The following is an 11571-nucleotide window of genomic DNA, read 5'->3' on the forward strand; positions in this document are numbered from 1 at the left end:
ATAAAGCTACTAATAGCTTAATATTTTACACATGATGATGAACATTTTTTTGCATTAATTAATTTTGCGAAACTCCTGCACACACCGGTATTTCACATGCAATTTATATCATGCATGACCACCTCACAAGAAGGTTTGCTTGGTTATGAAGCTATACTGAGCAACAGATCACTGATGTGCTGGAAACTGGTTCCGTATACAATTGGAACAACTGCTGATCAGGCCAGATTGGATATTATCGGAGACAGCTAGTGGAGTTACAGCAAACAAATGATGATTTGAATTGTAAAGTCAAGCAATAATTATATGAAGCTGATAAAGAGGTAAAAAATAATAATTGTTGTACAAGACTACATAATTATAGTATACTGGCATAGAGACGGTATCAAGAGCAGGAAATTGACACTTTTAAATTTTGAGATAGCGATGTAGACAGTCTTTGAGATTCATACATAGACGCTCCATAACTAGATCTAGACTAATAGTGTGAGCTCTCTCCCGTAATCTCTCTGCCTGGGATCCTATATACTGAAGGATCTAGTAAGTATACATGCATCTGTTAATTTATTGTTTGATTTTTGTCTATTCAGTATACAAATTATCGACATGTGTACTTGTTCGAGTGTTTGTGTGCATGTTGTAATTATAATATCTACTAGGTATATACCAGCTGAGCTATAGGGGACAGTATATACTAGCCACTATAATTATTATAGAGGTGCATATATAGATATAAAGATATATATAGGGCACATGCATGCATGCAGAGGTGTCATGGAGCTGGGGAATACCCATGCTGACCAGTGAGTGGCAGTGACCATTATGCAATGACAGCATGCACAATGCACTCTATCACAGTATGCACTATAATAATTTGTATAGTCTAAGTAAATATTATTATAGATCTAAAATAATGAACATTGCTTCATGTGTAAGAGCATTTATGATTAATTATTCACAAGTTCCTTTGAGTAAGTTGCAACTGCTTCTCAAGCTCTGTCAGTGTAAAATGTCAGAGAGAGGTACGCAAGAGAGCAGACTAATGGATTACCATCGGCACCGAGAGAATACTGGTATGGTGACAAGTCCACACGGTGCCATATTCTTATTGGTGAGTGCATTAGGGATAGTTCATTATCAATTGTTAGACTTAATTGCAATTGTATGTTGTACCATTGCTAAATTATGGTATCGGGAGCTCTGTTTTTTGCTGGTCTTGCAATGTATATACATGCATACGTTTTTGTATTAATACTCTAAGCTTTTACTATTCTTAGCCGGCATGGGGAATTCTAATTATAACTATAGCTAATTAAAGCCAAGCTAAATCCATACGCTATTTCTATGAATTTAGCTTGTACAGCTAAGTACGTAATTATTCGCGAACCATAATTATAGTCCTACACATCACGATCATGCCGCATTGTCGACGAATTTTTCAGGCAGAGGAGTTCAAAATGAAATTGCAGAATCAGAATGGTGGTGACCACACATCATCAACTGTGAGGGGGAAGAATGACCACGTTGAGAGAAAGAGTAGAAGTGCTACTTACTTTGTTGGATCTCGTGGTGAAAATGTATATTATAATTATAGTTAGAGCTAAGCAAAATGAATGATAGGCAATTCTCATGCATGATTATATATGCCCGACATCAGCGACATGTATAATAATCTGATATGGTCGTATATAATCTGACTATTATATATAATAGCATGCCTTTGCTGTTTTTGTTGATTATTTAGGCTGACTATACAGTGACATGCATGAGCTGATCATAATTATAGCTATACACTGATATGATAAAAAAAGTGGTAAAGTGCGTGACTGACTATGTTGCAAATGCATATGCCTGACATTTGTCACTGAAAATTGCACTTGGGTGAAAACCATGCACACATCGTCTTTACAGTGTAACTAATATCATCGCCATGCATGCACTACATGAATCACAACAGCTGGCAGCCTCGGACAAGTTAGAACAGGAAGCTGGAACTAGTGATCATGCACAGCCATCAACGTTTGGTGTGGCACTACGTTGCACAAAACTTGTTATGGCTAGGGATTCTCAAGAAAGTTATGGAGCCAATGTATGCGTAACACTGTAATAATGATAATTGCCAGTTTAATCCGTTTAATACAGAATGAACTTATGCAAAAATTGAAGCAGCGGAGAATGATAGTTAACGATGAAAAGAGATCGCGAGAGGATCCAGCAGTTCAAAATGAGAAGACGGTTAGCAAAGTGAGTGTATACTGTAGAAATTCATACTTATACTTTGTTTATGTTCACAAGATGATATAGCATCCATGGTTGCTTTACTGTGTAGCTATATAATAACATTATATGCATATTCAGGCTGAAAATGCTAATGCAGCCATTTCACAACAATAACAAAAGCAGCTGATAGTGTTAAAAGTGAAACACCAACACTCCAGCAAACAGATAGGAAACCTATCGTGTACCGATGCGAGTTTTCACCAGCAGGTAACTCAAGATACTCAGCGGCCGGCATCTCAGAAATCAGAAAATCAAACGCTTTGCAATAGTTCCTCCATATACCTCTTACACGTGTTTTTGGTAGTGTGTCCCTCACCGACCCAGCATTTAGCCGAAAGGAATGTCAAAGCTTGGGAATTACCTTTATAAGGTTAAAATTAATGCATGGCTACAATAATACAGTACATAGGCACAGGACAACAATATATATAGCACAACATTGCAAGGGTCCAGTGCCACATCGTATAGACTTCACTATAAAACATTACGTAAATCATTTTGTTTCCATTCCCTCTTCCTCTTCCATCTATATGCCTCTCATGCACTAATTGCAGTCACATGCACCAATCCGTTATCGCACACATGTATGTAATAAATATAGGGTATTGAAGAGGAGCGTCAACGGTCGTATGGGCTAGAGTCTTCGGAAAACAAATCAAAAACACAGCCATATGAGAATGTTCTCCCACTTCAGAAAAGTGTAAAACCAAAAGTGGTGAGCACCAAAGCAGAACAAGCTGATATTATAATTCAACAAAAACAGCGGGAACGTGTCCTTGGTTATGAAACTACTAAGGAATTTATCAGTGACGCTGGATGTGACGATGCTCCTATAACAAGAACAGGAGCAAACCATTGTGATGCAACTGTCAACAAATCCACACTATCAGTTCAGTATACATGTACAGAGTTGGAACAACTCCGACAGACACATAAACAGGAGCTTGAAGAAAAAGAAAAGGTGTACAAGGTTGGTGGTTTTGTGCAGTGCATGGAATTAGACCTGCTGATTGCGAGATACATTGTTAGCTAGTATGACTCTTGCATGATTTTTTTTAATAGACTACCATAATTGTATGTCCTTATGAATAGAATTGTTCTGCGTGTGATATCTAACGACGGCTTTAGTATGTGACACTTAGTGATTACTACCACCACCATTAATGCTGTTATAACCCCTTGATTAATTATGTACAAAAAAGAAAAAAAGAAAAAACCTCGAATACAAGTACATGAAGATGGTAGATGATTTGGAGCGAAATTACCAGGTGGGTAACTCTGTCGTAAATATGATATGATAATCATAGTGTGCATGCTTTTCTTTACTGAGCCTTGTCCATCAAAACTGGATTCCACTTTTGTTCTCATTCAGAATAAGCACGATGAACAGCGAAAACAACTGACTGAGAAGTTCAATAAAGCATTAGCTATCCAATCAGCTGAAGCACTGGCTGAGAAGGCACGTCTGCTTACATCCGCTGATCAGACTCAGTTGGATCATCAGAAACAGCTTGTGGAGTTACAGCAGGAAAATGATGGTTTGAATCGCAAAGTCAAGCAGTGTGAACGCAACAAACAGGTAAAAAATATGATTGTTAGACAGCATGACTAATTATAGGTTGTTGATAAACTGCACACAATGAGACAAACCAAAAAATGGTTCAGGGATATACATAGAAAGTAACACTGATAAAGGAGCAGAGCTTTTGTCATTCATTCAAATTACTATAGCCTTACATAATTATACTGATGTATACATGCCGGATGATTAGCACTTATCTAATAATTATTACAAACAACCTCTAATAAGACTATATATACCATTGTATTATTGGACGTACAATTATTGTTGGGTGTTCTTCGATCCTTCCAGGATATCCTTCAACACTATCAAAGTGAAATCCAACTGCTTAGATTCACCAATCAACAGTTAGAGGTAAGAAGAAATCAATTGAATTAACAGATGATTGCATGTGCATGTGGCTACAGACCGAGTCTAACTACAAAGATGAGTTGGCTCCCTACATCTTAACTTGGCTCCCTGAGCTTGGTGAGCAACAAGGTTTGGGGTCGTACGGATCTGTCTACCCTATACAACTGAATGGGATTAGTTGTATTGCCAAACGAATTCACGACATTTTTCTTGGTAAAGGGAGAGGAGAAAGAGTGAATTTAAGGGAAAAACGAGCAGCTTATGAAAAGTTTTACCACGAATGTGTTTTACTGAGTCGCATCCGCCACCCCAACATTGTCCAGTTCATGGGTGTGTACTACGGGCCACAGAGAGATTACGGGAAAGAGCTTACACTAGTAATGGAGCGCCTGTACACAAATTTGTACGACTGCTTACATCGCTATCCCAACATTGAAATGTGGCAAAAGGTGTCGATTCTTCTAGACATTTCCCAAGGTTTGCTTCACCTTCATTCTCGGGGTGTTGTTCACCGCGATCTGACAGCTCCCAACATTCTCCTCACAAGGAGCTTCCATGCTAAAATTGCTGACCTTGGAGTCTCAAAAATCATCCAAGTTAGCGGCACTAAACAAACCATGGCTCCTGGTAATCCTGACTACATGCCCCCTGAGGCACTAACCGAAATCCCCATGTACGGCTATGCTCTTGATATATTCTCGTTTGGCGTAATCATGCTCTTCGTGTTGAATCAAGAATACCCAAAGCCATATGAGGTTCCTCTCAAGACAGTCACTGGCACCGTTCAACGACAGGAAGTTCAGATACAAAAGCGAAGGAAATGGATTGGCAAACTATCACCAGACGATCCAATGAAACAACTAATCTGCCGTTGTCTTCAGGACGAGCCTAAACGGCGACCATTATCTCAATATCTCAACTCAACTCTGATTCATTTTGCACAGCAGTTCCCAAAGCCGTTCGTAGATACTATTGAAATGCAAAGAACATTGGTGAGTTGTGTTCACAGCACAATCTTATTTCCTATTTGCCAGCAACTGCAGAATTACATTGCATGCAATTTATACCCTGAACTATAGCTTGCATTATTCAAAACAGTGAATATAAGTGTGCTACATCGGTTCATAGAATAATCTTTTTTCAGCAGCAGAATCATGTTATTGACTCTAAGAATCACTGAATAAATACTGTATTTCTCATTGCAGAAACCCACAACTCTACCTGCATAACACCTCGAACACGCAATGAGAACAATTTACATTTTAGCTGGTATCACTATAGTTCGTATAATTATAATTATCACTTACAAAAAATTTGTTTTGTTGAGTTTTTATATAATTAGCTATGTGCCCTATTGGAAAAATGTGTGCAATTTACTCGCCTGTAGTATATATAAGTTATGACAATGTTATGATGTTATTATAGTGGCTATAATAATTATATAATTATACGTTGTGTTGGTGCGTCCACTCTGTGTCAATAATTATATAGTAGTACTGCAATCTTCAGGAGCTGATGTCATCAAAACAGTAGAGTTTTTCAGTGTTATCTCAGCAATGGAATAAGCATGTATAGAGGATTTTCTCAATGTAGCCCATTTATCTGTAAACTTACTACAGACATTTAAAAGCTAAGCTATTAATTTTCAGAAGTTATTACTCTAACCAAAAGTAGATCTATATCAGAAAACCAGTAAATCATGAATTAAGTGAACTGCAAACTCATAAAGGATAGCCAGGAAACCTAAACCATTCAACAATTATCTTATAGCTGTTTAAGGTTAGTGTTCTAACCTATGCATTACCCACTATAGCAATTTGCTATTAATCCCTTCAAACCCACCACTTCATGCATGTTTTGATATTTTGTGGCTTGTTCATTCACCTACACAATGGTACTATCGCACCATTTCTTAAAAAGGTTCCAATCAAAAGATATCAACCTTTAAACAACTATTCACACATTTGACTAAAATTGTGGTATATCTACTCTCTAAGCTGGATGCACTGTACATAGCTATGAACAACACAACAACTGTCCAAAACCAGTGGGTATAATATACAGTTATTATAGCTTGAAGTAGATTCTGAGTGTTTACTGTTGTATAGGAAGGTATAGATTGACATGAGGCACAGTGAGCTTGTTAAAGCCATGACATTCTTGGGGATGATGTGTATATGCATGGTTTCAGGGTAGGCCAGGGAATACCCAATGAATATCAACATGTTGACCACTTGTGCACATGACTTGTGTAATCTAATAGCCATTATATTGATATTTAGTTAGTCAGCCTATAAGCTCCTTTGGGTTGCAAGTTGCAACCCAGCCAACTATAATTAGTCTACACACTTGCAGCTATAGCTAAAAAGATATCGGCAAAAGAGAACAGACCAATGGATGACAATAGATACCAAGAGAATGCTGAGGACCAACACACGCTAACTCGTCCTGGGATGGTGACAAGTCCACACGATGCCTCAGCCATGCCTCTAACACTGGTGAGAGTGGTTATAGTGATCACTGCATGTGGTATGCACGCATGCATGAATATATATAGCTATATATCATAATTTTAATGCTACTGGCTATAATACCATGCTGCCCTAAAATAATACGGAATGACATTGTATAGCTACTTAGAATTAAGCAGACTTAATTAACACTGTATATATATGTACTAAGTTAAAATCTTGTCGTGATTATTACACATTTTAGTTATAGTGTAGCTCTAACTATTCATGCATTCTCCATTGAGTAGTGTCACGTCTCAGGACTTTACATTTCAGACAGAAGAGCTCCAGATGCGAGTGCAGCAGCGGACTGGTGGTGACCACACACCTTCAATGTTGAGAGAGAACTCTGACAATGGTGTAGTACAACATTGCTCAAAACCTAGACCTCAACAAGATAAGAAGAGTGAACAAAAAAATTCTGGAGTCGATGTAATGTCATCGAAAATGATAATTAATTCTGTATAATTATTTCTTTACTTTTATAGAATGAACTTGCGCAAAAATTGAAGAAGAGAAGGACAATTCATGAAGAGAGTGAGGTGTGTAAGAGAGTGAGGTGTGTAAGAGAGTGAGGCGTGTACTTGTTTAGTTCACCAATATATTGATGAGTGTGATTCTGTATTCCAGGCCGGATTATAACATGACTATAATTTAATATGTCTATACTGGTTGTATAAGGTTGTATGACCGCAGGTACAGGACAAAGCCGATACAGTCATTGCACACAAAGTAATGGCTGCTGACAGTGCTACAACACTACAGCAAACAGCTATTAGTTCAACTGTATGCAGACCCCACATCCCTATCAAACCAAGGAGAAGGAACAATAGTGACCAAACACCAGTCCAGGAGCTACAAGATGCTGGACAGGGGCTGGAAAAGCTGTCGCTTGCAATTGCTGATACAAAACATCTTCTTAATGAGGGACCGGTGACCATTCAGGTATGATATATGTACGTATAGCTATTGTATATTCAGCTATGCATAATCGGGACAGGACAACTCTTAACACAATAATTATACCGATACAGGCTGGCAGTGAGGCACCGATTGTCCAGCAAACAGATACAAATCCCAAAGTTTCAGATGTTTGGAGATCCTCCATAACCCATCCTAAACCAAGGAAAAGAAATTCAGTGAAAAGAACGGCAGTGGAATTACTAGATGCTAAGGTATTGCAGAAATTATAAGTGGCTATAATTATATGTATGTCCAGCACGCCATTGAAATGCAGGCTGTTTGCAGTTCTCTAATGAAGACACCACATATTCAGCAAACAGATGCGAGTCCTGCTCGTTCAGTTACATGCGGACCACCTCTAAAACCCAGACTCAAGAGGTTTACTAGTTTATATGAGTCTGGCAAGAAAGAGGAGAAAAATAAGACAAAGGAGCGGCCGAAATCAATGCTGCTATTTGTAAGCTACAGTGATTGTTATCGGATGAATAAGGCTTCACATACCTGTGGGTTTTAATTTAAAATACCCTCTTTAGCATTATTCCATAAAAGGATATCACATATACATTAACTATACGAGGTTGACACGCGTGCCTCGATTAGGCTAATTGCCTCTGCAATAATGTTGAGCATGGGCGGCATAATTACGCCCACGCTCAACGTTATTGTAGAGACAATCAGCTTAATCGAGGCACACGTGTTGTACCCTCCTCTGTACACTAACTGTACATGTGTATAGGGTACTGAAGAGGAGGAGCACCAACTGTGTGAGCCTAAGACTTCTGAAAAGCAATCGAAAGCACAGCCATATGAGAATGTTCTCCCACTTGGTTATGAAGCTACTAAGCAACCAATCACTAACACTGGAAATGACGAGTCTCCTACAACAGGAACACGTTGGCACAGTGATGTAGCTGTCGAAACTTCCACACTAACAGTTCAGTATCAGTATACGGCGGAGGAAAGGCTCCGACAGAGAGAAGCTGTACATCAACAGGAACTGGAAGAAAGGGAACAAGGGTACAAGGTTAGTGGTTTTGATTGTATAATGAAATATAAGCCTGAATTAATATAAGCCTGTTATTGCGAAATACATTATTTTTGTTGGTGCATCAGTATTAGTATACCACAATTGATACTATGTATGTACAAAAAGAACAAGAGAAAACATCTTGAAGATGAGTACAAAGGGATGATCGATGAATTTAAGGAATGGCATGAAGAGAAGATGAGTCGTTCGAGGGAAACTTACCAGGTCAGTGGGTATAGCTCTTAGATGGTAATTTGATTTGCTGAGCCTATAATTATATAGCTTGTCTAGAAGTGGAATATGTTTCAAGCATGTTCTCATATTACTCTATACAATTATTATAGAACAAGCACGATGAACAGCGGAGACAACTGACTGAGAATTTCAATAAAGCATTAGCTGTCCAATCAGCTGAAGCACAGGCCGAGAAGGCACGTTTGCTCACATCAGCTGATCAGACTCGGTTAGAGCATCAGAAACAGCTAGTAGAGCTACAGCAAGAAAAAGAGGCTGACATCCTGCTGCTCGCTGATAAAGAGGTAATTATAATTGTACAATACTAAAATAGGACCAGGTTTCATCTAGGGGGGTATGGTTGAACCTCCAACCCCCCATTCTTGCTTACGCATGTCCAAACCTTCCCTCCCAAACTTTTAATCCCAAATGAAACCCTGAGCATGCACTCAGGAAGATTGATAAGTTCATGATTAAAGTAACTTGGAAGAATTGATAAACGTTGTGGGATTCACAAAATTAATCTGACTTTCAGCGTCAGAGAGAAGCAAGAAGAAAATGCCTGTGTGTATATGCACTCCTGCTATATTTGTTCACTGTGTCAATTTTTCCTCCAGGCTAGCCTTCAGCATCATCAAAATGAAAACAAGAGGCTTAATCGACAGTTAGAGGTAAGAAGAAATCATTATTGCTTTGATTTTGTGCAACATGCATGCAGGCAACTAACTACAAGGATGAGCTGGCTCCCTACATCCTACCACATCTCCCTGAGCTTGGTGAGCAACAAGGCTCTGGGTCGTACGGATCTGTCTATCGTATTCAACTGAATGGGATTAGCTGTATTGCCAAACGACTGCACGACATTTTGCTTGGTCAAGGGGGAGAAGAAGGAGTGAATTTAGATGACAAACGAGCTCTTTATGTCAAATTCTATCACGAGTGTGTGCTGCTGAGTCGCATCCGCCACCCCAACATTGTCCAGTTCATGGGTGTGTACTACGGGCCACAGAGAGATTACGGGAGAGAGCTCACACTAGTAATGGAGCGCATGTACACGAATCTCGAGGACTGTCTGAAACAGTATAGTAATATTGAAATGTGGTTGAAAGTGTCAATTCTTCTAGATGTTTCTCAAGGCTTGCTCTATCTTCATTCTCGGGGCGTTGTTCACCGCGATCTGACAGCTGCTAATATTCTTCTCACAACGAGCTTCCATGCTAAGATTGCTGACCTTGGCGTCTCAAGAATCATTAATGTCCACCCTCTGGCTGCCTCTAAACAGTCGATGAATCCTGGGACTCTCGGATATATGCCTCCTGAGGCACTTACTGAAATCCCAAAATACGGCTCTGCTTTGGACGTCTTCTCCTTTGGTGTGCTAATACTATTTGTCCTTCTACAAGAGTATCCACAATTCTATGACAGTTATGTGACCCCCGAGGGATTGGCTCGCAAGGAATCTCATATTCAAAAACGTTCGAAATGGATAAACATGTTGCCGTCTGATGATCCATTTGTTCAATTAATTTGTGACTGCCTTCAAGATGTTCCTGAACGAAGACCCACCACTAACAATCTTAATTACATGCTGATTCAAATTGCCGCGATGCACCCCAAACCTTACCAAGATATTATCGATATGCAGAAGCGTTTGCAACTGTAATGGTGAGCAAATAATAATTATGTACGCGTGCAAAAACATTAATGACTCTCATTTGTCTCTGCAGGCCCGTGTACTCACTCACTATGCCTTCGCACCTGCATGTCCACTGTCATCAAGTTAAAGAAATAATGCTGCATCTAACAAAATTATATGCTGAAACATTTTCTTATAGTCTCTCAATCTCTCCGATCATAATTATTGTTTTATCAATCGGAATGCAAGCATTAACTCTAGTAAGTGTATATTCATTTATTTTCCACTTCGATCCTGTGAAAACTACATATCAGCTATAGGTGCAGTGGTACCTGCTGCATGCGTACGTACAATGATGGCTAGGCTATATATGTTAATTAACTCAAAAGGTTTAATTTAGAGATACGAGTGCATGGCTCCAGTTCTGAATCAGGTATTATAATTATTGATAATCAACGTAAAATATTCGTGGTCAGACCTTCAACCATGTGTGCCCCACGAAAATTACCCTTTATATACGGAAGCGAAACCATGAGATACTCAGTAACTTGTAATTGATAAGATCATATTGTAGTCGTATAGCGTGAAATTGTCGTGGAGTGCAAGGGCGGAGCAGTTAACGCGAAAATTAAAACTGTGATAATACTCCCACGCACTGGTTTTGTGGGTGTAGTTTCTTAATACGCATTTCTGCTGAACCAAATAGCGAAACTTTTCAACCGAACAAATTTCCCGCTATACACGGTATTTAATAGTAAGGTAAGTGCACGAATAACCATGCATACTAACCATACTCAGTACTACGCAGTTTTTAATTGTTGAGCCAGTCGTATGTTAGCTGCTTCCTGGTAAGACACAATGGCGGTGGCAGAATACCTCCCCCAGCCATGATCAGTAACTGACAATGACTTGGATCTGAGTGGATAACTTGGATCAATATGAAGATTCAGGGATCAATGAAAAACAATTATAAACTCCGGCTCTCTAA

General features: G+C 39.1%; 2 protein-coding genes across 8 annotated transcripts; both read left to right on the forward strand.

Annotated features, from left to right (window-relative positions):
• Positions 1-839: 839 nt before the first annotated feature.
• LOC135335167 (extracellular signal-regulated kinase 1-like) lies at positions 840-5685 on the forward strand. 3 transcript variants are annotated; one of them, XM_064530594.1, is made up of 11 exons: positions 840-1111; positions 1443-1577; positions 1958-2089; positions 2143-2244; positions 2882-2995; positions 3044-3250; positions 3483-3548; positions 3653-3859; positions 4154-4216; positions 4270-5205; positions 5419-5685. In XM_064530594.1, the coding sequence occupies exons 1-11, from the start codon at positions 860-862 to the stop codon at positions 5440-5442; spliced, it is 2238 nt and encodes a 745-aa protein (XP_064386664.1). In that variant the 5' UTR covers positions 840-859; the 3' UTR covers positions 5443-5685. The 3 variants fall into 3 exon arrangements, with proteins under 3 accessions (XP_064386664.1, XP_064386656.1, XP_064386671.1); XM_064530586.1 differs by having other exon boundaries at positions 842-1111; positions 2882-3250; XM_064530601.1 differs by having other exon boundaries at positions 843-1111; positions 1443-1569; positions 2882-3250.
• Positions 5686-6436: 751 nt separating this feature from the next.
• Positions 6437-10875, forward strand: LOC135335026 (uncharacterized). Of its 5 annotated transcripts, none has more exons than XM_064530423.1 (12): positions 6437-6711; positions 6985-7155; positions 7212-7265; positions 7420-7668; positions 7758-7898; positions 7943-8143; positions 8423-8710; positions 8840-8938; positions 9058-9252; positions 9565-9618; positions 9666-10612; positions 10675-10875. In XM_064530423.1, exons 1-11 carry the CDS (start codon positions 6607-6609, stop codon positions 10608-10610), a joined length of 2502 nt encoding a protein of 833 aa, XP_064386493.1. In that variant the 5' UTR covers positions 6437-6606; the 3' UTR covers positions 10611-10612; positions 10675-10875. The 5 variants fall into 5 exon arrangements, with proteins under 5 accessions (XP_064386493.1, XP_064386505.1, XP_064386501.1 ...); XM_064530435.1 differs by having other exon boundaries at positions 7961-8143; XM_064530431.1 differs by having other exon boundaries at positions 6438-6711; positions 7000-7155.
• Positions 10876-11571: the final 696 nt, after the last annotated feature.

The sequence above is a fragment of the Halichondria panicea genome, chromosome 1 (genome assembly GCF_963675165.1).
Source record: "Halichondria panicea chromosome 1, odHalPani1.1, whole genome shotgun sequence".
Taxonomy (NCBI): Eukaryota; Metazoa; Porifera; class Demospongiae; order Suberitida; family Halichondriidae; genus Halichondria; species Halichondria panicea.